Here is a 26,197-nt window from a genome sequence, read left to right as displayed (position 1 = left end):
TCGCTCCTCCCCGCGCGTCCCCGATCAACCTCCAGCAGTTCCACCGCTTACCGTCCGTTCGGCCGAAGTGTCCCCGTTTCCAGCCGCTCATCGCCTGTTAAACTCGCTCAGACCACGCGCACGGGAGCCGAACCCGATGGCCTCGACGACTTCTGATGGCTCCGAGCGAGAGTCGCCGAACCCGAGCGAACAAAACGGCGACGGGAGCGAATCGGGCCTGCGCGGCGCCGACGATCAGGAACCGGCCGTTAAGATGGACGCGATCGGCGAAGAACAAAGCCCGGATGGAGCCACGAGGGGAGACGATGGCGACACGGAAGCAGAGAAGGAGCAGGAAAAGAGTCCCGGGAGCGCGGAAGAGACCGCGGAGCCGCTGAAGACGGAACAAAGGGAGGAGGAGAGCGCGTGCTCCCCCGCGGACAAGAGCGCAAACGGCGGCGGCGCGTTGAAGCGACGCGCGAGTCTGGAGCTGAGCTCGTCCTCCGATGGAGAGCCGCTCAGCCGCATGGACTCTGAGGACAGGTGCGTAAAGACTCCCGAGTTTAATAACATCACATCCATAAACTCAATGAGATAAACACACATACAGTCTTAAGAGTGCAGAATGTAACTCGTTATTAAACTGCACATCCGCACTGTGCGCGTCCTGTTTCACCCTCCCTCTATTTAATTGCTCTTTATTTTACCCAATTGTTATTCTGTGCTTTAATTCATAAACATGACAAGTATTTTAATATTTACTCGTGATGCTTTGTAACAGAAAGCTTACAGATGCTACAGTACTAAGTCTAATAGCTTATACATGCAGGACATCCACACTTACACTCGTGTGCTTTCTACTGCCCCCCCCCCATTTGATTTAGATTTCTTTGTTTTTGTTACAAACAATATATTGTGACAAACATCAGCTTTAAAGATGTTACAGTGTTGAATTTATTCTTTATTATACTTTTTTTTGTCTTTTTTTATTGCTGTTCCTGATTTGAGCTATTGCAGTATGCCTGAGCATACAAAGATTTTGTTGCTGGTTTAAAGCCCGGGATAAACTGCAAGATTTTTGCCATCCTATAACCATCATTATCACATTGTGCGACATGAACCTCATTCACGCAGCACTTTGGTCGCAGAAAATACCCGCAACATTGGCAAAAAGGCTTCTGTGTGAACGCAAACATGTCCCGTAAATGTTTTGGGATCGCTCCCGGAAAGAGGACCTTGTAACATTCCCAGAAAGCATTCTGTGTGAACACGACGCAGAGACAATGCCATAAGGGGCGTGTCGTAGTGAGGATGCCCATGTCATCGAAACATGAAGTTATGGTTCAGCTTTTTAAAATGAGGGGTTACATGCATATTAACATTCACAATGAGAAATGTCTACAAACTGGACTGAAGAAGAGATCATGGAGCCAATTGACAAATATCCACTTAAAAGCTGAGATCATCAGCTTACTAGAACAGCGCGTCACACGCTCCTTTATAGTGTTATCATAAACAAAAATGCACGAGTGGTTTATGAAAATAGAAATAACAGATAACAAGCAAACCTCAAAAATCGCTCCAAAATACGCATTCCAGCAGGTTTTATCGTAGTTTTTGCCAACTCCATTGACTTGTATTAGTTGTGCTGTGAGGTACGGTATTACTCCGCGCCGGGAACTTTGTTTCTATTCTTGCAATTGGCAATGGCGGATTAGCACCACCACCTGGGCTGGAGTGTCTATTATTCAAGCTCTAAGCGGAAGAATATACGTGTGTGAGACGTTTGAAAAAATAGGTCCACAAGTTAACAACGAATGCTGAAACAGCTGTTGGAAAGCATCTTTTGCAGCGATTTTTGTGTGAGCATATCAGTGAACACCCCTGACCACTCGGTGAGTTTCACGTCTTTGTAAACGAAAGTTTAATGCATTTTAGGAAGGATTGTTCCAGTGCACCATTAAACCCATTGTAGAGGTGTGAGGTGAAACACAAACACGCGAAAATTCTCAGGGCAGCCGCAAATGTCGAAATTTCAGTCAAAACCGTTCTATTTCACCATAAACAATCTGAAAACAGGGCTTTAAGTGTAAAATACAGAACTTGTCCTTTAACGCAATGTCATCAGCATGCGCTACTGTTAAACTAATACCGGTGCACAGGTCGTAGCAGCAAACACACTGTGCGTTGATCATGCTGAATTTCTGACACTATCGTGGATGTGAGGAGACTTTTAACTAGTATTAATACAATGTTTCTGGATCAAATCAGATACCCTGCTTTTAAGAGCCACGATCACAGAAATCGTCACGATTGTTTGATGATGCCAATCTTTCGTCTGGGACTATAGTTTCTACAGTATGGAAACAAGACAGACCAATAGAGAATAGGAATGATGTCAAACATGATATCAGTTATGATTCTAGTAACAGAACCATACACACACAGAACAGATAGTGTATGCCAAACTAGTGGTCGACGGATATGGGTTTTAATGGCTGATGGTGGTAACATTGAGAAAGCAATGCGGCCGATATGAGACAGATATAACACGTAGTTATAGTAAATCAAAAGAACATTTGGTAAAACTAAAACATTTGTTATTCATAATATTTATAAATATATAATTTTTAAGCACTTTTACAAAATTTCCAAGATTGCATCTGAAACCTCACAAAACTATTTGAATAAGACTCAAACTGCAGGCTGAGACAACATAACGTCACATTAAAAACCAATCTGAATTAATTTTTTTCACTAGGAACAGCAAATTTAACCAACTGAGATTTATTGGCTAATGCTGATGATAAAAAAATCTAATATTGGCCGATATATCGCACATATTAATATTAGCACACATCAACAGTGCAAGGCAAAACACATTAGTGTATCTCTCTATTACACACTTGAATATGATGAAGCTAAACTGGATGGCTGACACTCAAAGAATAACACTGGTCATAATAATGGCTTGTTTGGCAGAACATCTTGTGTTTGTTATCCATTATATCTTCCACAACATTATTTCAATGATATCAGGTTTAATGATAAGTGATATCGCTGGTAAAGTTTAGAGTGGTTGTGATGTACACAGCAGTTACTCGTCCTTATTCCCTTTAATAACTTGAAATGCATTTTATTTCCTGACCTTACAGTATATATCGGATGAATTGCTTTCAGTTTTGTCATCTAATATGCCGAGACAAAGGTGTGGGTGTGGTGCAGTCATAATGCTGTAGTGTTTCTATTAAAGTATCATTGTGATAATGTGACTTATTAGTCTGAGAACCAGGATTGGTCATGGTCCCGCTGTGTTTGCGAACAGATGGCTTGACTCACACCAAATGTGAAATCTCTATAGACGAAATGGAGTGAACACCGTGTATCAGGTCCGCCCAGGGGTGTAGAGACGACTTCTGCCATGCCAAAGACGGAGACTGCGTTTGTGTTGAACACTTCACAGTGGATGGGAATTTGTGCTTGTTGTTGCTTTGAGGAGCTTTCGGTGGGATAGAGCTGTTAAAATGGGAGGAGAGTCTCCCCGAACACTGCAGGAGGGTTTGAATGTAACACATTTGAGGGGCGAGTGACCCTTACCAGATCTGCTAAGATAAGATGGAGGAGGCTCACAGGGGAAAATGAGTTTGTAGTTTTCATTGCTTTTGGAGGCTTGTTGTTAATGTAAATAAATGCTTTTATTTCATAGTTTGCTAGTGCTTGAAGATTTCCTGTTATTGCAGCTCATTAAACAGTAAATGTGTGACTACTGTTTCACACAATGCATTGGGTGACCCACATGTGTGTTAAGATTGTGATCTCTATACCGTCTGTCAGATAATTGCTGGGATATGAGCAGCACAAATAAACCTGTCTAAGTTATATATGTCTAACATATCAGAAATAAAAAATAAAAAAACTAAGCAGGGATTTTAATTAGTGGTATTTAGCGTCAGTATTATTGGTGTGTCTTTAGGTTAAACATACTTGAAATAATAGATTTAACTCGATATCAGAACCCTGACAGCATAAATGTGAGTTTACACCGTTACTTACAATTTCTCTTGACCTGTAAAGGTTTTTTACACTTTGTAAGTCAGTCAGTGTGCAAGTGAGTGTGTTTGTGTGATTACCCAGAATCCTTTGCTCTGGCACATCCAGGGATTTTGTGTCCGTTGTGGGCAGTCAAGTCTGAAAAGACCCAACAGATGGAACCTCCCTAAACTCCCTCCTCTCCCCTCAGGGGCCATTCAGTCACATTGAATTGAGTTCATGGTGTTTTACTGCGGTATTCTCTCCTATACTACACAGCTGGAGCTCTTAAACTTGTGTTTGTAGCAGTGGCCTCAGTTACTCTTCTTCACGTCATGGACTCATGGTTGTTAATGTGGAATGTAATAAAAAAAGCAATGAATTAAATGGTTGTTTTGAAATTGACAGTTTGCTTTTATAAATGCATTTTATTCCGAGGAAAATAAAATAATCACTAAAACAACACTGATATTATCGCAAACAACATATCTTGCACACCCCTAGCCATTACAATATCATATTTTGGGAAAAAGATTTAAAAATCATGTTGTCCATTCTACTATTGTCAAAAATAATAACCAAATCGAACACCAAATCGATGTAATCACTCATATGTACAGCTTTAAGTGTATAATGCTAGGAGTAAACCACATGTTTGGACTGAACCGCTGGTATTAAAGCAACCATGTGTGTGTTTCAGTATCAGCAGTACTTTAATGGACATGGAGAGCATCGCGTCCAGTGGACGTTCCACTCCAGCGATGATGAACGGTCACGCCGGGGCGTCTTCCTCCTCAGTGAAGGGATCGTCTTACCCCTGCTGCTGGGATCAGTGTCACATGCTGTTCAACACCAGTCCGGACCTGGCAGAACACATCCGCGGAGTACACGTAGATGGCCAGCGTGGAGGGGTCAGTATATTTGTTGGGATATTATAAATAATGGCACATAAGTCATTTTTGCTAGAGAATGACTGCAAATAAGCACAGATGTTAAGTAAAACTTTCTGTTTGATAAACGTATACAGTGTTTCCCACAGATCTGAAATTTACTTGTGGTGGTAGCTGGTGAAAAGGGCAATCATTATTATCCACCGACAAAAAATGGTCTACTATACATGTAACAAAGAACTAATAATGTGTGACACAACACAATACTTTGATTTATAAAACATTCATATTAATTTCACATTATAGTTCATTAATCTAACCACCCCAAACTTTTTTTGCCATAAACAAAGCTGACACTGTTTGTCAAAGCACCACGAAAAAACTTGATGTTTTTGCACTGATATATGAAGCAATTTGATGACCCCTTTTATCAAACTCAATTATATACAATACTATGTATACTATAGCCTATATAGACAGTGCAGGTCTATAGATTATAAATGTGACTGATGTTATAATGGTAATAACTTCTATAGATAGGCACTTTTACTGCTTTCTATTTCTCTTTTGCCGATTAAAAAAAGCTTAATCCACTAATTATTTCAGATTTAAAAGTCTACTTGCTGTGCTGTCCCGATGACAGACTTTACATTACAGCTTTGCGTTTTTTATATCCTGAGTCAGCTAGAACTTTGCTCATTCAATATTAGCACTGCTTTTTGCTACAATCTCTGTGCAAACTGTTTAGATTTTAGTAAAGATATTGTCTATTAATAGTAAGATTATTAAAAAATGGGATAAAGAAAATGAAGCGGCGCGTGGTCGTGACAAGAGCCAGTTGCTATCGCCATAGAAACCGGAGGCACGCTGAAACAGCACTCGAGCTTTAGCGCGGTAGCGCTCATGGCCGTTCTCCGATCGACTCGGGTTTTACACACAATATTAATCATACTTGGGACCCGAAGTAATGAACTAGGACCGACCCGGACCCATCTGACCATTTAAAATATAAACCCGGAACCGTACGGGTCCCGCGTCCTCAGTGAAGAAAGACCTCTAATGGTAAAACTCTGCTCAAGTTCAGAAACATGAAAGGATACAATGTGACACTGAGGTTGCTTCGCGTCGCGCCCAATTCATTGAGAAACAGAGAGCACGTGAACGGACACTCAACCGGAGAGACACAACGTGCTTGCACGCAAAATGAAGCCAACTTATGCTATAAACACATATGCACATAAGCATATGCGACCATTTTGGTCGCAGTGTGTTCCCTCCCTGGCTGCTCCGTATGTGCTGCTGCAGTTGATCCAGTTTGCCGCGCTGGATGATGAGTTGATGACGCGTGCATCATCTTCACGGTCACCCGACCCCCACCTCTCTCTCGCGCTCTCTCTCTCGCGCTCTCTCTCTCTCTCTCTCTCTCTCTCTCTCCAAAACACGGGTCATCCAGTCGAGTTCAGAAATACGTAAATTCGTAAAGTGATTTTTTTTACTTGGGCGGGTCGCAATTTACCTGGGCGCAGCGCCCAAGTAGAGCCTATGTATGGGAAACACTGGTATATATACTAAATGTAATGATACTACACCTGTGTGCATGTTTTTCATACCTCCATTAAAATTTCCTTAAGGGGCACTTTCTTTGAAAATAAGCTCATTTTCCAGCTCCCCTAGAGTTAAACATTTTAATTTAACAATATTGGAATCCATTCAGCAGATCTCTGGGTCTGGCGGTACCACTACCAAAGAGTTTTGATATTTTTCCTATTTAAAAATTGACACTTCTGTAGTTACATTGTGTATTAAGACCGACAGAAAATTAAAAGTTGTGATTTTCTAGGCAGATATGGCAGGAACTATACTCTCATTCTGGTGTAATAATTAAGGACTTTGCTGCCGTAACATGGCTACCACAATAGTTCCTTAGTTACTTTCAATAGCAGGGGACTCTTTTCGGTCACTGCGTAATATCACTGCGCCTTCTTCAGCCATGTTACGGCAGCAAAGTCCTTGATTATTACACCAGAATGAAAGTATAGTTCCTAGCCATATCGACCTAGAAAACCACAACTTTTAATTTTCTGTCTGTCTTAGTACACAATGTAACTATAATAGAGTCAAGTTTTAAATAGAAAAAAATATTGAATCTCTTTGGTTATTTTTTAGTGCGATGCTAATGGTCTAATCAGATTCAATGGATTATGCTCAGCTATGCTAAAAGTGGTACTGCCAGACCCCGAGATCGGCTGAATGGTTCCAAAACTGTAAAAATCAAATGTTTAACTCTAGGGGAGCTGGAAAATGAGCATATTTTCAAAAAAAGTGGAGTGTCCTTTTAACAGTTGGTAAAGTTGTGGCAAACAGAGCAGAACAGAAATGAAATCGGATGTCTAGCATCATTTTTGTGCAGGTGTCACTTGAGAGTTTATCTGATGCAGTCATGTTCAGACATGCAAGTCTTCAGATGTTGTGTTGGTGTATGGTGTTTAATTCTTACGTCTCTCTCCTGTAGGTGTTTGTGTGTCTTTGGAAAGGCTGTAAGGTGTATAACACACCATCCACCAGTCAGAGCTGGCTACAGAGACACATGCTGTCGCACAGCGGAGACAAGCCATTCAAGGTCAGGCTGCTTTTTCACACATGCACACAGTTTACCTGGTCAAGAAGAAAATAAAATAGTTATCTCACATTACAATAATGAGACTTAAGTAGGGATGCACCGATAAGATTTTTTTGGGCCGATACCGATTTAAACAGACAACTTCTGGCCGATGCCGATACCGATATTAAACACTCGTATACAATACTATACAGCTGGTCTATAAGCTAGTTTATTTCTGCATCAAATTATTTTTTCTGAACATGGATTGGATCTAATTTACATTCAACTGACCAACATAATAAGAGAGGTACAAATTAAGCTTAAATTAATAAAACAAATATAATAAGACAGCATGACAACCTTCAAAGGTGGTTTTTGCTATTCAGCATTTATTTTATTAACAACATGAACTCATTTTTTTTTTTTACATATAATAGATTTCTTTATGCAGTTAATTAAAAAACAATCGGTATCGGCCTTTCTCGTGCTATTGCCGATATGCCGATGGTTTCAAATTCATCAAAAATCGGCCGATAAATATCGGCGGCCGATACATCGGTGCATCACTAGACTTAAATGTCATGGTGATGATGGAAAATGTGCTTAAAATGTATTTTTGTGAGATGAGATATGACCTGATTTTATTTTTCAGCTGCAAACTATAGGATTTTGGTTTATGACCAAATCGCCTGTGTAATCGCTACACAGTGATAACACACAGGACTCGTAATTATATCTCCGTGTTGCTACAAATCAATAGGAGCTGTGTTACTTACCGTAATTACTCTCTAACACAAGTCTGTTTCTGTACAGTGTGTGGTAGGCGGCTGCAATGCCACCTTCGCATCACAGGGGGGGCTGGCGCGTCACGTCCCGACCCACTTCAGCTCCCAGAATTCCTCCAAACTCTCCAGTCACGGCAAAGTAAAGGAAGAGTCGCCTTCCAAAGCGGGCATCAACAAACGAAGGAAACTCAAGTACAAACGCAGACGCTCATTGCGTACGTATCAGAGGACTCAATCTGACAGTTTCGGCTGTTCTGTGGTCAGAGGTTAACATGTTTACAATGTTTTTTTATTCAAGTCCATTTTTACAGAAAGTCTATGTGGAGCGTTCACATAAGTCTGTCAAATTTCAAGCTGCTCTTTGAATCCGCCTGTTTCTGTCCCCTCAGCGCGGCCTCACGACTTCTTTGACGCTCAGACCATGGATGCCATTCGTCATCGTGCCATCTGCCTCAATCTGGCAACCCACATTGAGAGTCAGGGCAAGGGACACAGTGTTGTGTTTCACAGTACGGTGAGTGATTTGCAGTTCACTTCCAGCACAACAGAGGGCAGTGTACGCATAGTACCATTTTAATATTGGTATGATATCAAGCAGTATGCATACTGTATGCTAAATATCTGTTTGGGTATAATATCCAAACATGGTATACATTTACGCATTTGGTAGATATTTTCATACAGAGTGACTTGCACTGCATTTAAGATGTACATTTATCAGTATATGTGTCTGTGTTCTGGGATCAAACCCACAACCTTTGGGCAGTTAACGCAATGCTCCCATCTGAGCTACAGAAACACCAATAAAGTATAAGTAAGGGCTATGCGATACTGGATGCGATACTTGCGAAGTAATGCGATATGATATAGCTTAAAGTTTGTCAAAATAATTTACATTATAGTACAATATATCTAACAACTACAGATGCACAGATTGACCATCCAGAGACTGGAATTGGTCGATTTTACCCATGATGTCAATCTCACGACATTCCGATCTGGAGCAATAACATCACAGCCACACGCACACTTGCAGTGAAGCAGCTCCAGTTATCCAACATCTGCATTCATTTAACCTAAAGTTAACATTAAGTTCACTCACCTGTGAGCACTCTTTCTCAAACAACGACATAACCCGCTGCTAAACCACAATACAATGCATAGTTGGAGAAATTAACTAGTGGGAGGTGGAGTACTAATTGGTTCATCGGTTTATTGTCAGATTATTGCTGTAAATAACGTACATTGCATCTAACGACTGCCTTTGTTGTTGTGTTTTAAGTCTTTATTGTTTAATTTCACAATATTTTAAATTTCAAGTTTCTTTCTACATCACTCATCCCAGGGAATCCCCAGGGTCTTAAAGTTCATAGCAAACACATGCAAAGTTTTCAATAAAGCGCTTTAATTCTGTTTACAAAGTAAAAGACATGAAATGGACTTTGTTAGGGCTGGACGATTTAACCTAAAAACAAAACCTCGCTTAATTTAACATTTGACATTAATTACGATTAATGATCGATTATTATTATTATTTTTTTGCCTCATAGTTCACTGTAGGGATGCTCATATCAGTTAATTTTCCCGACCGACAACCGTAGCTTCTAAACCGAACGTTAACCGTTAACTTATAAGATTTTAATATGAAATTGTCATTGAGTAAAAATACAGTTGACGGTTGTCTGTGAACTAGTAAAAACAAAACATTTAATTTGAACGTGCAAACAGCAGCGACAGATCAACAACAGAACCAGGATTCATACATTATCAGATATTCACGCAACATTACCTTATTAAAAAGCACACGATCGGTCCAGAGGATTAATATCCAAAGGGCAGATTGTCTCTGTTCTATCTACCACAGTGGTCATTTCTAAAGCAGGACGCTTTTCAGAAAGTTTTGCTTTTGCGTCGTCTTTCTCCGTTTGTGCAAAAAGAGAGATGTTTATGGTTAGGGTCAGAGGCCATCAGCGAACATCTGTCAGGATTTGCGCGAGACGGACCGCGTCATCTTGCACGGACACGCGCGCGTCTCCGTTCAGCTTCCAAACACGCATCTAAATGATTTCTAATACAAATGATTACTTTATCAGACCGTCAGGGCAGCAATCATTTGTGTCATTTACAGGACATTCACAAATTAAAGATAGAAAAGTGGCGAAATGTCTGTCGGCTCATGACGACACGCACCATATTAAAATTTTTTTTTATTTTAACTGATAATGTTAATCGTTCATAAATTCTTACCTTCGGTTAACGGTTAAACGGTCAATGTGAACATCCCTAGTTCACTGACAAGGTTTGTTCTGTAAATATGCTCAGATATTAAAGGCGGGATATATTTTTCTATTGAAAGGGCAGTTGTTATCTTTGTGATTTTAAAAGAGTTGAGGGAAGAATAAAGTATTAGTTGTTATAGTTATTTATTGAACATTTTGACCCGCGCAGGCGCATCTTCTCATGGTTCTGAGTGAGTTTTGTCATGGGTACCCACACATGTGCAAGTACTTCGTTTTTCTTTGGCACTAGATGATCCTGCTGCTCAGTTAACACAGTGTTTGAGTTTCTTCTCCATGTATCTGTGCTACTGACTGTTCGTGCAGAGCCACGTAACCTCACACGTGGGAGTATGTTTTAAAGGGAAAATATTAACAGGATTAAAAACGGAAATGACATGATAAAACGGGGTCGGTTAGAGTTTCTGAATTTTGGTTTCGATTACTTTTCAATTAATCATCCAGCCCTAGACTTTGTATGTATTTAGAATGACAGCACTGCATGTTGCTTGTTTATTTTGTTCAAAAGCATGATCAATCTAAGTCTTCACATCATACTAACTATGAACTATGCTTCTAACAACAGCTGTCCAACTGATATTTGGACATCTAACATAATGACTTAGTGAGCCTGACTGAGTTTGAGAGCACTTTATTTTGAGATTTGTTCAAATGAGAAAAGATCATGTAATTTAATGCAGTGTGGTTGAAAGGGCAATGTTTAATAATTTATTTTATTATTTTTATTACATTTTTATTTATTTAAGAAAAGTGGATTTTGGTTTGTAGCCTATATGCTGTCAATTATAACTGGAAGGCAGCTCACACCTACAAAAAAAATCAGAATCAGCCAAGAAAATTGCAATCTGTGCATCTCTACTAAAAAAAAAAAAAAAAAATGTATAATTGGCATACATTTTTTGGGGATAAAGCTAGAGCTGCAACTATCGACTATTTTTTCAACCGATTAATTATCGATTATTTTTTCCGATTAATCGAATAGTCTAAGGATTTATAAATGTAAGATCTGCCATTAATGCCAACATTTATTTAAACATTTTCTCAAACAAATACACAAACAAAAGTTTTCAACATGGAAAAATAAAGTGCCAGTCTAACATTAACAGTGCAAAAGGGGCATTATTCTCCTTAAAAAATAAAATGGGCATATATTAGGGATGCACGATTAATTTAAAAATAACCGAAACTGACATTCAGAAACGTTAACCGACCTTATTTTATCATGTCGGTTATTTTTTGTTTTTTAATCCTGTTAATACTTTCCCTTTAAAACATAGTACCGCGTGTGAGGTTACGTGGCTCCGCCCTGTTCAGTCAGTAGCATAGAGACACATGGAGGAGAACTCCAACACTGTGCAGTGTTTCCTCTAGGATTTTTGTTCAGCTGTGGCGGCAGGGGGCGCCCATGAGGATTATAAATGTAAAAAAAAATTTAATGTAGAATATAGGCTACAGTAAACTAACATGTATTTTTTTATAATTTTCACGCTGTCATTTACTTTTCCTTATATTTATAGCATATTGCTTTTCTATGTTTGATCTAAACTGTATTTTCTTAAAAAAACGTTACATAGCTACGTACGTAGTTCGGATATTTCATTGTAGTTTTAATGTAGTGTGCATTGCAAGTTCGTCCTCGTGTTTAGCGTACAGAGCTGTTACAAAGTCATGCAGTCCTGTTTGATCATCCGCATCACTGTGATTGACAGAACAACCGACCAGTTAACCGACATCAGCAGCAATTTTATTTCACACCCGTACCATTTGACATAAAGACTGTGACCCCGAGCCGGTCACACCGCAAATCGCGCAGTTAAATATAAACCTTTACCGGTCTTCAGACAGATCTTAAACACAAATAAGCATGGGACATTTAAAAACGAGTCGAATTTTGGTCTTGGATGTTAGACCCGCATTTTACTCTTGTCTATTGAGTCCCGACCTGCATCTACAACACAAATGACACGCAAATAGCCTATTACACCCGTTAGATCAAATATTATGCGGTTCACCCGCGGGTACCCCGACCCTGCTGTTCCGTCTGATAACAGATAAAACAGTCTCACCGTCTGCCTCAAGTTTCTATTACCAACGTTCTTCTCTTCCACGGGAATAATGTAAGTTTCCTTACAAACAGATTCGACTATTAATGTCTTGCAGTCGCATATAAGTAGTATTCAGTATTTAGCCTTTTGTTTTTGGACAAATATCTTATCATTTAATGTGAAACTTTGTGAGTTTCGATCTAAAGCAGAAGATTGACTGACAGCTGAGCGGTCAGCAGCGCGCTGCGCTTATAGCCTATACTGAATAACTAATGGCCCGATAAGTTAATAATATGAGTACAGTGATTCCAAATGAATGTACAAAAAACTCTTAATATGTTAAATCAAAAGTTTAATAATGTCTTTTCTCGCAGCCCTGCGCTGTGTTGGTGTAGATATGCGCCGGTGAACATCATATGCGTGATGACCTTGCAGCTTAAATTACCCTAAATTTATAGTCATAAAGATAAAAGTAAAACAACATTCGAAACTTCAAATGATGTATTTTTATTTGTGTAAACTCACAATAAGGAGAAAACCTTGTGCTTATTTATAATCATTAAAAACATGACGTGCTTTCTGCTGGTTTGGTTTTAGAGCGAGTCACAAATAAAGAATAGAAACTCAAATACTTTATTATTCGTTTTGTCAATTTAATAATTATTTAAGTGCAACATATTTCGTATAGGCTTATTTATTTTATTATTATTTCTCAAAACAGAAACGTAGCTTAATAATCCTCTGTTGATTTAAATCTATTTGTGCATGAAACTAAACCCATGGAGGAAATTATGATATTTTAGGAGATTTATTTATAAATGAGTGAACAACGCAAATCCAGAAAGGAATTTATTTCTAGACAGCCAGTCTCGCAGAGCGGACATTTCGGTAGCTTTTTTGCGAGCTGCCGCTGTGGGTTTTGTCTAGAAGGGATACAGCAAATGCCGAAAAGTTAAGGATTAGATTTGGAGGTAGGATTATTAGGATGAAAACAGCGGTTCTGGCTAAATTAGATACAAATACATCCTACAATCGTGTGAAATTTTGTGTTTAGAGTTGGGTTTGGTTAAAGGATTAGGATAAAGCAGTGCTCATCCAACGAGATTTCGTTTGCTGTATCCCTTCTATCCACAACCGCAGGCGTGGCGGGGATGTTTTAGGAGTGGCGGGCCGCCACGGTTGAATGTATATAGCGGAAACACTGCTGTGTTAACTGAGCAAATCATCTAGTGCTAAAGAAATACGAAGTAGTCGCGCTTGTGCGGGCCCCCGTGATAAAACTACGGAATGCACGATTGGGTTTTTACAGCAAATTTGCATTGCGCGTAAAAGAGTTGTCACCTTGTGCCCAGTTGAATCTACCGATGAGTCTACACAGCCCGGGTAAAGTCAACACATACCTCAGAACCGCGAGAAGACACGGGCAAGCAGGTTTAATTAGACATGGCAGAGATGAGAGAACGGGAGAACTTATAGTCTACATTAACACCACAAACATTATAGATGATAGAAAAGGTATTGTATAGCAGTGCACAGTTAAGGAAAACATGTGTACAATGTGTATTACCATGCCACTAATCTCATTATCTGGGTATAACTTTTTGTATATGTATGTATCTTATGGCTAGAATTAGTCAAGTGGGTTGTATGAATCTTTGGTTTATAAGTTTCTATTCTGAAATTTTCATCAATTGTGCATAATAACATGTGCAGCAACTGCATATGGTTATGTCTATTTAGTATTTTTCAGTAATGTAGTTATTTTGGGCGAAAGTGTGAATAATTGCATTGCAGGCTGATTTAAGGTGTGCCCTAAATTTTCTGCTTGTGCTCCTAAAATTTTCAGTCAGGGGTACAGTACTCCTAATAACAAAAAAGTTAGTCTGGAACTCTGAATTACTAGACTTAAAAGTTATTTATTCTCTACTTTTTTTTTTAGGAAACTAAAATGTGACTGTTTTTATTTCAAGCAATGTGTGCTTTGATTTCAGTTGAAGTCAAAATGTTTAATAAATAACCTTAACTAATACTTTCCTCTTCACTTAATTCTTTTAAAATCACAAAGATAACAACAAATGCCATTTCAATAGAAAAATATAGCCCACCTTTAATATCTGAGCATATTTAAAATACAAACCTTGCCAGTGAACTATGAGGCAAAAAATAATAATAGTCGCTTATTAATCGTAACCGGTGTCAAATGTTAAATTAACCGAGGTTTTGATTTTAGGTCAAATCGTTCAGCCCTAGCATATATTAATAATTTAAATGAAATGAGTAAAATAAAAATAAATCAAACTGATAACTTATTAATATAAAAACATGTTAACTCTTTATCATTCCAGCCCTAGTACTAATCATAAACTAATGAAGTCATAACTATAAGCTCAACACATGAATTCATTGTTTAATACATGAACTAACAACTAAATAACATGTTGTACTTAATGATGACTCTTCATTAGTTTATGATTAGTACATGCATTAACTCAGCATTAGTTCAGGCTGAAGTAAATAAAAATAAAAATATTTAAATAAATACAAATAAATTATGATTCATGAACCCTTATTATAAAATGTAACCATAATATTATTTCTGCTAATATTATTAGTACAGCAGTCTCATTTAGCATTAACTTTAACACTGAACTTTTCTAAAGTTTAGTTAGTATGATCTTCTAATATTTTATAAACAGCGTTTACGCTGCTGTTACTTTAAATAAATGCATGCCAGGAATACCTAACGAGACGAGCTTCTGTAATATCTGCGCACATATTCGCAAAAAAATAAGCTATGAGAACTCCGCACAGCCAGCTGGCTATAGTGTACGCGGGCACAGGCCAATCAGCTCTCAGTGTGACAGTAACTTATTATTTCATAACTTCTTAATATGAAAACATGTCCTGCTCTTTATTTACTGTTACTGCCCGGACGCGATGCTATGTCGCTTCAGTCGGGCGTCTCGCAGCTCGTATTAAACAAAGATGTAAACACAGCTGTACTAAGCACAATAAATGGCCTGCATTCTATTGTAAGGTAAAAACTGTCTGTATTAGTTCAAATACTTACGTCTCATCATTTTGAGGTCGGAGAGTCACAGGATGTTTTCTCTTGAGATGTTTATGCACAGATGTTGTGCTGCTGTGGTAACGTTATGCCATTTCAGTTTTACAGAGTGTGCAGAGCACCATTTTATTAGGGGTGCACGATTCAGAAAATTTCACGATTCGATCGGATTCCGATTCTTAGGCTCAAGATTCGATTCAAAATCGATTTTCGATTCAAAAACGATTCTTGATTTTAAAAAACGATTCACAGTATGTAAATGTAGTTTACTTCTTCCTATGTGACTGATTATAGGAGATATACAATTTTAAAGAAAAGAAACACAACAAATTAAATGTAGTTTGATATTACTTTATGTCTTTATGCAAAAATAAAAACTGATATGAAGCAATTAGATGACCCCTTTTATCAAACTCTATTAAATACAAATAATATAATATGAATGATAGACAGTGCAGGTCTATAGATTATAAATGTGACTGGTGTTATAATGGTTATTATGTCTATTAGATAGAGCAGAAGCAAGGAAAGTGCCTCTCTATTTCTCTCTTGCCAATTAAAAAAAAGCTAAATCCACTCATTATTTCAGATTCAAAAGTCTACTTGCTGTCCCAGTGATAGGGGACTTTACATTACAGCTTTGCGTTTTGTAAATCTTGAGTCCGCTTGAGCTTTGCTCGTTCAGTGCAATAGATTTTGGAAAAGATATGGTTTATTAATAATGTTAGAAAAGAGCCCGTTTTTATCGCCATAAAAAACGCAGGCACGCTGAAACTGCACGAGAGCTTTAGCACGGTAGCGCTCACGGTCATTCTCCGATCGACTCGGGTTTTACTCGCTAATCAGACTCGGGACCCGAAGTAATTTAACTTTGACTGACCCGGACCTGGCTGACCATTTCAAATACAAACCCGGAACCATACGGTCCGCGGGTGCTCCGTGAAGTCCTCTTATGGTAAAACTCTGCTCAAGTTCAGAAACATGAAGGATACAATGTGACACGAGCTTGTTCGCGTCACATCCCAATTCATTGCGATCAGAGAGCTCGTGAACGGACACCGAGCTCATCATGTCGCACACAAAATGTCATTATTAAAGAGTGTCATCATCACAGAAAAACAAAAAAGACTAAATTTGACGCCAGAAATACTTGGGCACTTGTTAATATAACTAAGCACAGCACCCAAGTAAAGTCAATGTGTGGGAAACACTGTGACGAGTGTGCAGGCGTCAGAGTGAATACGACGCGGCGTCATCTATGGGAATACTGAGATAAACTCATTTCAGGACAATAGTAAAACGGCATTACAAAAAAAATGTATGAATCGATTTTTGGAATTCTATGAATCGATTCAGAATCAGCAAAGCTTGAATCGCGATTCAAATGTGAATCGATTTTTTTGCACACCCCTACATTTTATTTAGTTTCTGCTTTAAGTATTTCCATACTTTTGATCGTGTTTTGGCCATTTGGTATAATGCCTGATTGTAAATCACCCAGAGCTGAAGCCGGCATCGTTTCAAAATGTAAACAGTGCGACGCATCGACGCATTTCCGGCAAATCAATGTAATTACGCAATTACGTAATCGACTAGGTCGACGCGTCGTTCCAGACCTAGATAAAGCATCACTCTCTCGGTCTCGACAGTCTTTCTGCTAGTTGCATCAACCTACGTGTCTTTGAAGTATTAAAATCATAATGCAATCATTTTGATATGTCTTGCAGTGATAGTATGCAACAAAGCACACTGTGCTGCATACTATCAATGACTATGTATTTATTTTTAGCAAAACGTCTATGGTTTCTTTCTGTTGTTAGCTGTGAAATCCTCATGTAGACGTTTCCTTGAAATGACCTGCTTTCATGGGCAGTGAGCGTTTTTTATCTGCCTGCGGTGACGTCAGGCTCCCTTCGGCTCATACGGTCCAGTCATCTGCACTTGTTAGCCGAGTCGGTGCTGTTGTTCCCCTGCGTCTTTAATAAAAGTGTTTAATGAGCTCTCTGCCATGACCAAAGTATCACAAATAACATCCAATTTCAAAAATACACATCAGTTTCTCTACACAAGTCTTTGTAGATTAAAAATTATAGTGAAAAAGTATCAGACGCATTAATGAGTGATCTCATGCATTTCTTGTTTTGTGTGACGGAGCAGGTGATCGCCAGGCGAAAGGAGGATTCTGGGAAGGTGAAGGTGCTTCTTCATTGGATGCCGGAGGACATGTGAGTAGATGAAAGGCACTCGGCTCAGATCCCTGCAACAAATGTCAGCCGTATATGTGATTTAGAGACCACCAGAGACCAGACACACACACCTGACATCTGGCTTATCTTACAGATTCACAGTTCGGAGTTCATTCAAGTCACATTAATTGCCACATTGACTGATTTGTAGTTGACTACAGTATTTATGAGATGTTTAGCGTTTCGTCCTCCACTGTTTTTTTTTTTTTTTTTTGCCAGCATACTGCTCTGTATGTTCTGGATACTGCCTGCTAGTATGCGAGATGGTGCTCTGTGTTTATACCGAACATTTTGGTACATGTAGTCCTGAGTTATCTTGGGTGTCTTGTGTGCACTGAAAACTTTGAAGATGTCTTTTAGAAATGGATTAGACTCACCTGAGTGTGGATGTTCAGATCAGTCTGCACTGCTGGGTTCTCGTTGGTAAACATCCATATTAGTGTCAGATGTGATGAAGAGGCCTGCTGCCTGCGTGTTTTCACCCACCAGCTCTCTTTCATGTGCCTTGATGTTTGTCCAGCGCTATTCCTTTCCCAGATATCCACACTTTCTCAGCATTTCCATTGCAATGATGGTACGACCTTTGAACATGTCACAGTTAATGCTTCTCAGATTGCATTCCCGCTGGATTCATGCCATCATCGTTTGACCATGTTAGCTCTGTAGAGGAACCGCTGTGAAATGTAAACGCTGTTTGCTTTGCCACGGATTTAAATTACGTTTGCCTCAACTCTCATTTGTAGTAAAACGTTATGTCGTTTTGTTAATTTTTTTTATTTTTTTTTAAACTGTGTTGTGAGGTTTGATACACAAGCTCCACACAAGATTACAAGCGTTCGCTGATGCACTGAGCGGCTATTCTGAGGCAGGCATCAATCTGTGCCCGGGAAATGTTTGTCAGCTCAGCGATAACACTGCTGAAGTTGCTTTCCCAGGAGACCACATTTAAAATGGATTTCTGGGTCACCGCAACAAGCCAGATCCAAACATGTCTCCTCCGTGGAATAACGTCAGAGGAAAAAGCAAACCTTCACATTTTTAATCATCTGGTTGTGGAATGTGTGTTGGGGGAGTTGGGAGGAGATGAAGAGCAAGTTTGTCTGTGTGGGAATGTTTACTGTATAAAAATATACTCGTTCGCACAGCATACATACTACCATACTACAGTTTTTTTTTAAAAAATAAATAGGTTAGTGTGTTATTCTTCAAATGGCTTTCTTTGTGATTTTGCACAGACTTCCAGACGCTTGGGTTAGCGAGGGTGATCGTCAACAGCTAAAGACCAAAGTGGTCCATCTTTCTCAGCTTCCTCAGGACACGGCAGAACTGTTGGACCCCAACATCTACAGGTGATGCTTCGACCCGTTCTGTTAGCGACACAAATTTTATCCATAGCATAAGGAATAAAGGAGCCATCTATCTGAACTCGACGACGGCATGGGTTTTGAAGTTCTCAGTAGGAATGGCAGGTTTTTGATTTTGTCTGGGCTACTGAAGACTTAATATGAATTTTTCCAGCAGATGGAGCCAGTGTCGCTGCGTCTAACACCAGTGTTTCCAATCTACCAAATGTACAATGTGCCTGGGAGAATGTGGGAGGGTAATCGCAAACCTTTGATCCGACAGGAGCTGTTATTAAATCAAATCTGACGATACCATCCGCCTGAGTCAGCAGTACTCTTAACTGACCTTTTTTTTCTTTTTTCTTACACTGTCACTTGTTATGGTCGCTATTAATCGATCATGAAACCGCATGATTTGTTTATAAACATCTATGTATCCAAGCTGTTCGTTTTTGACTTGGGAAAGTCAAAAAAGAATGTTTTGTGGGTGGTTATTGACAGCATGGGAACCTACATGCGGCACTTTAAATAACAGGAGCGTGGACAGATGCCCGGGGTCCTCAGGGGTCTAGTGTGTTTCGAAGCATCATTGTGCGTTTAGTATGAAAATCCAGTTGGGGCTGGCGTCGTTCCCTCTGCGTGCATTTCTGTGTGTTTGTGTATGTGTGCCGTACTAAAGCAGGATCTGCTTGTTTTCAGGATGTATTTCTAGAGGACTGGGTGGGAGGGGACACTTCTGACGTATCCAAACCCGAAGTGGACGCGTCCATCTTTTGAGAGAGACTTTTTGCCCCCCCTTCACTTTTTAATGCTCAAAGTCTGCCAAAGCATGCAGTGAAATTTTAATGTGTTTACATCCCTTGAAGAGGAGAAGAGGCACAAAATTGTGAAGTGTGTCGGTGCTGGACTTTTAACGATCTAGGAAGACAAATGTTTTGTGTGCTGCAATTAAATCCATTTAATTTCACTCCTTGCATCCTAAACTGTACTGACAAGCTCTTATAAGTCCCGATCATCTTCATTTTTGTCAGTAAGTGCCCATGTAAATATTCCAGGAGATTTGTAATATATTTTTGTACTGCAAAATTTTACTGTTCTCTGTAGATAGATGTAATATGCCAAGTTGACAGATGATGTAATTGTACAGAATGTGATAGTTGAATAGTTTTAAATAATGTAAATGCTTCCATAGATTTTGTCTTATGTTTTTAGAATTTGAGTGTTTTTCTTTATTGTTTTTTCGTTTGACGGTTAAAATTGAGTGATTTGTTTTGTTCTCCGCACATGCTGCTGATTCCTTCACTGATGATGATGATGATGGTGGTGGTGGAAAGCTGTGGTTTACTGTGTGCGCTGTTGTGTGATATCTCTGTTAAAGCTATACAAATGCCAAGGAGTATATAGACATCTTAATGTTATGGTGCTAAAGCTAACACTAGCGTTTAGGCTAATGCACATAGGAATATTCATAGATCAATACTGATGGTGCTGTTTAGTTCATATAATATGAATAATAATAATTATACCCTGTTCCCCATAGATTATACTTCTGTCTTTGTAGTAAAGCTGAAAATTCAGAAAACGCTTTGTTTGTTTGTTTTGATTCAGTCTAAGAATAGCACTGGAGTTATGTTTAGCCGACTCCGAGTGGATTTGTACCTAACTTTGGTTCCAGCCCATATACATCTTTAGTTTCTTACACAGGGCTCTTGTTTATCAGGTTAGAGGAGGGCTATGGGCTTTTTATTGGGGCAGATTTGCGAGCATTGACATTGGGGGCGTCTGTTAAGGCCCTTAGCTCATTATAAGATGAGTACGGCTGCTGCTTTAGGAAATTGCCGTGGACACCTGACCACTACACGCGAGTGTATATATCTGATCATTTCAAAACAATTCTGCTCACACTGAGTTATGAGCATTTAATTTACATTGATTTTATCTATACCGTCTATTACAAAATGTTGGTTCTGGGTTCATTCTGATGTACATGCAGCATCAACAGCGACTAATGAGAAGACAAATTTTTGATTTAAATATTGGTAAAATTTGTAATGCACCTTAAGGTTTGTGTTTTAATTTCCAAATGTGTTTTATTGTCTTGCCATACCATTGAGTTACAAGCAAAGTCTTAATTACAACTAATATACTACAGCTGCTGTCTGCCATACAAGAATGAGATTATTTGTTTTAAAGAACCTACCGGTATGTAACTCATGAAATACACTCTAAAAACAAATGGTGCTAAATGGCACTAAAAGTGGTTCACTGGCTCGTAATCATAGAGGAGCCATTTTAATTGCCCTATAGCACCTATGTAAAACCATATTGTGCTATATAAAACCATGTCTGGTGCTATATCACCCCCGGTTGGTTCTTCATAGGTGCTTTATAGGTGCTATATGGCACTAAAAATGGTTCCCCTAGTATATCGCGCTTTTAGTTCTATTTAGCACAATTTTTTAGAGTGTATGCTTCCAGGTTTTTCTTTAAGGGTGCCCTTCTACACACACCCAATCTATAATCTACAAAAATATCAAGAGTTATACACTGTGTCCCAATTTGCATACACTCAAAAAAATTGTTTGTTCAATCAACATAATTGAATTAAGGAAAACTTTTCCACGAAATTAGATTAGGCTTGTACAACAAGAATACAATAAGTTAATTTAAACAAATAATCTTTTGTTGCATCAACTTAATAAATATATTTATATTGGTCATAAAAATGTCTTAGTTAAGGAAAACTATTCCACGCAATTATTTCTGGTCTGTTCAACAAAAACAAAACAAGTTAATTCAAGCAAAAAAGTCTAGTTAAACCAATTGTCAGTTTCTATATAATTCTAATTAGCATAAGCACACGTTAGCATGCTAATGACACATTGGATGAACATGTGAAAAGAGACTGATCTTCAAACAGTCATTAACACAGTTAGTGCTTTTTAAAATAAGTACGTATGTCACATCCACAACTTAACCACAAGCGCCACTCTTCTGTACGATGGTAACCAAACAATTCGTAAAAATTTAACACAAAATCTTCTAAATCAATAAGATAAACCCACTATAAAGTGTTTCTCTTTACCTAAAAATGCATAAAATAACACTTTATTTAAAAAATTACTCTCCAAAGGCAGTCGCATGCAAAGCATGCTGGGAAATACAGATTCACGGCCCAGTAAGTAATAGCAACAAAAATCATTAATGTGGTCCCAATATAAAATTATTGAGTTCATGTAATTTTTTTTTATTTAAGCAGATTGAACATTATAAAAATAGGTTGAGACAAAAAATAAAAAAAGTGTTGTATTAACTTGTTTCATTTAAGTCCTAACTTAACCGTTGTGTGAAAGTGCTTTATAAGTAAATAAAATAAAAAAAATTAGACAAGGTGCAAAAATATTTTTTTTGAGTGTACTTGTCCTAAACTTTTTTATAGTCTATGGCAGTGCCTCCCAATCCTGGTCCTTAACCACCCCCTCCCAAAAAGTTGTAACTTATCAGCCTTCTTCCAAACTGGTAAACATGTCTCCTTAACAAGCTGATGAGTTAAATCAGGTGTGTCAAATAAGGAGATATCTTAAACTTTTTGGGAGGGGGTGCTCGAGGAACAGAATTGGGAAGCACTGGTCTATGGGGATGGGAATACCATTTGGTAAAACCATGATTCATTTTCATAAGGGACAGTTTCCGGTGAAAATTTGAAGTGCACTATTATCTGTGCAGTAATATCAGCACACTAATGACTTATATTACCCACAATTCATTGTGAGAGAGAGGTTTTAGTGATGATATGCTGAATAAATTAAACTGGTAAACACTACATAAATAGTGAATGAGAAAAGTTAGTATGTATTGCATGCTCTTTTGTTACACAATCAATAGTATTTTCCCATTATAAAAACAGTACCTACTTTTAGTGCATAAGTAACAGTTCCCTGCTGAAAATAACAGCAAGACCAGCATATGTTGTGTTTTCGTGCTGGTTTGCTGGTAACCACCAGCAAAAGCCACAATCGTTACTGAAACAAGGTTTTGTTTACTGGGAATGTGAGAGGTGAGTCACTTTTCCCACATAATAACTTTATGCTTGAATGTTTACTCTAGTAAGCTGTAGTAAAAGTGCTGCAGTGTTTTAAAAACTTACCAAAGTAAATATTAAAGTTTTTATTACAGTTTATCAATTCACTAAATAAATACTACAGTATGATATAGACTAATTACTATAAAATGCTACATTGTACTATGATTTACTGCACTTCATTATAGTAAATACTAATAAGTGTACTACAGTGTTTTGTTGTGGGTTTGATTGAAAGATTAATTTATTTCAGTCACCCTAAATGAGTTTGCTGATGTTAAGTAAAAAAACAGCCCTCAGAGACAGTTATTGTTTACATTTTTCTTTCAGAAATTAACCAGAATGTTATTTTTTTATCAGATTGCACACGCAGATTCACAGTTTAGCATAATATTGCTGCATTCAGATGCCCATCTTCCAAGCCCTGAAACATCAAGACTCTTTTGTTTTCATGCCGTTATGCCATTACCACTGTAATTCTATCCAGGCCTTTGAAGAGAATGTAAGTATGTGACCTAAATCTCTTTGTACCACAACCGAGACCATATTTCACTCGAGCTCTTGATTCTTCAGTGCAGTTATGGGTCCATTGCCATCCTTTCCATCAGCTGGGCTGCACCGACGACCTGCCCGCACATTTCACATGACTGATGTAGTTATGTGGGTTGTGGCTAGAAGGGATACAGCTACGGCCATTATCTCGTGAAATCTCGCCGTATGAGTTCTGTTTTCATTGTACTGTGACCCTCAAGCCTAACCCAAAACCCAACATTTGATGGGATTTTGGCCTTAGCTGTATCCTATCTAGCCAGAACCACTGTTTTTCATCCTTAACCTAACCCTAAAGCCAACATCTCGTGGGATTTAGCCGTAACTGTATCCCCTCTAGTCAGAACCGGTTATGTGGGCCTTATTTAAACTCTTAGGAAGGATAAAAAGAGAAATATCCTATATCTGATGGATACTGAAAGGAGAACTTTGGATAAGACACTTCTCGATGTAAAAATGATAAAGCTTTGGTAACATTTTGTTTCAAACCCTATTGTGCACGCTTGATATCTAAGGAGGCATCCCAACTGAATAAGATGTTTAGGCTGGTTTGCATTGCCCTTGGGCATTATAGGATTGCCTTTTTGGTAAAAGACACAAGTAATACTGTCTTATTGGTTAAAGGAAGTGTTTTAGATGGCAGAATAATTGTTTTGGTTACAGGAGAGCCCCTAGTATGCCATTATAGTGTTGCCTAGGTATGGTCTAGGTGTGTCTGTCTTATGGAGCATGCACGCTGATAATTTTTTTTATGAGGCGTTCCTAATTGTTGTTGTTGAAGGTTTTTCAACTTTGTTGCATCACAGGACACGCCGATCTCCAACTATCACTGTCGCCGGAAATTGCCAGCGCTCTATTCAAAGGAATGGGATCATGTTGTTTTGGCGCTGGGTGTTGCTTGTAATGTAAACGGGGCAAACCATTTGTAGCAAGTGAGATGGTATAGCTATGTGGATAAAACTCTGGTGTTTACTGGCAGGACATTTTTTGACATACAGAAAACATTGAGAAAACAAATGTTCATAACTGATAGGGTCATAGATACCAAAAACAATGCCAAGAATATAGCACAACTAACCGTGTTATCATAGATTCATAAGAGTTACATAATAGAATAGAATAGGTTTATAGTTACAGTGGTGTGAAAAGTGTTGGCCCCTTCCTGATTTTTTCCCCATGTTTTTCACACTTTAATGTTTCAGATCATCAAACAAATTTAAATATTAAACAAAGATAACACAAGTAAACACACCATGCAGTTTTTAAATTAAGGTTTTTATTATTAACTTTTTCGCCACCAGCATTTTTCATGATTTTAACAAAAGTTTAATGCCTTCCAGAAAATTTTCCTTTTTAAATATATAAACATACAATATATGAAATAAAAGAACAGACCCCCTGCTTTCAAACAAAAAAATTTGTTTCATCCTACCTTCATGTGTTTTGTTTTTATCGCCTCTCAAATAAGTGTAGGTTTCATCAAAAACACCAAATTTTGAGCAAAAAGCTGAGATAATTCCATTTTTGGGAAAGACTTTTGATAGAGATCAGATGCAGAGCGATCTTTAAAACATACACGGACATACAGCTGTTTGCCCTAGGGCAATACTTCTGGGTTTTATAAGTTGCGGAAGAGTGGTGGATAATAGCGGTATTGCAGATTGACAAGATAACTCGTCAATGGCGGGGAAGGAGTAAGGGAAAACTAAATCCAAGCCCACATGGGCCTGTGTGAAAAGTGTTTGGCCCTGCACGACACTGCACGATTATTGGCTGTCCCAGACGAAAGATTGCCATCGTGAAACAATCATCGCGATTTCTGTGATCGTGGCTCTTCATCGGTGGTCCTATGTCATACAATGAGAGAGGTTCAAATACGGCCGTTTTCCCGGTCTTGCGTCCAAAGACAGCCTCACTAGTTTTTTGACAGTGTCTGAAATTGGGCATGATCACCGCACAGTGTGTTTGCTGCTACGACCTGCGCGCCGTTTTTTGTTTACCACCAGCGCATGCTGGTGAAGTTGGTCAACGTGTGAGGCTGCCACCGAAGCTTCCGTGTCATCATCGTACAGTCTACATGCCTCTCGTACCCAAGTTTAAACGATACATGTCGCACAGTGTGATAAGGTAATGATCTTATAGGAGGGCAAAAATCGTGCAGTGTATTCTGGGCTTAAGAAAGAGACTGGGCAAAAATTGCCTGCATGGCAAAGTTCCAAAACGAAAACTGCTTCTCAGTTTTGCCAATCTTTATGATCCCCAAGACTTGGGGAAAGTACTCTTT

General features: G+C 38.7%; 1 protein-coding gene across 3 annotated transcripts; it reads left to right on the top strand.

The window, feature by feature from the left end:
- On the top strand, nt 1–20,865 carry aebp2 (AE binding protein 2). 3 transcript variants are annotated; one of them, XM_065273468.1, is made up of 8 exons: nt 1–522; nt 4,709–4,919; nt 7,411–7,518; nt 8,314–8,551; nt 8,675–8,799; nt 17,852–17,919; nt 19,176–19,289; nt 19,983–20,865. In XM_065273468.1, the coding sequence occupies exons 1-8, from the start codon at nt 137–139 to the stop codon at nt 19,993–19,995; spliced, it is 1,263 nt and encodes a 420-aa protein (XP_065129540.1). In that variant the 5' UTR covers nt 1–136; the 3' UTR covers nt 19,996–20,865. The 3 variants fall into 3 exon arrangements, with proteins under 3 accessions (XP_065129540.1, XP_065129542.1, XP_065129541.1); XM_065273469.2 differs by having other exon boundaries at nt 3–522; nt 8,314–8,500; XM_065273470.2 differs by lacking the exon at nt 19,983–20,865 and having other exon boundaries at nt 2–522; nt 8,314–8,500; nt 19,176–19,293.
- The last annotated feature ends 5,332 nt before the right edge of the window (nt 20,866–26,197 follow it).

Source organism: Paramisgurnus dabryanus, chromosome 1 (genome assembly GCF_030506205.2).
Source record: "Paramisgurnus dabryanus chromosome 1, PD_genome_1.1, whole genome shotgun sequence".
Classification (NCBI taxonomy): domain Eukaryota; kingdom Metazoa; phylum Chordata; class Actinopteri; order Cypriniformes; family Cobitidae; genus Paramisgurnus; species Paramisgurnus dabryanus.
The sequence above is the reverse complement of the archived record's forward strand: the minus strand, read 5'-3'. Positions and strand labels throughout refer to the sequence as shown.

Excerpts from the sequence above, each read along its gene's own strand:
- aebp2 (XM_065273468.1), top strand. The coding sequence starts at position 137 with ATGGCCTCGACGACTTCTGATGGCTCCGAGCGAGAGTCGCCGAACCCG. Across the intron at positions 523-4,708 it reads CGCATGGACTCTGAGGACAG|TATCAGCAGTACTTTAATGG; the intron begins GTGCGTAAAGAC and ends TGTGTGTTTCAG. Across the intron at positions 8,800-17,851 it reads GTGTTGTGTTTCACAGTACG|GTGATCGCCAGGCGAAAGGA; the intron begins GTGAGTGATTTG and ends GTGACGGAGCAG.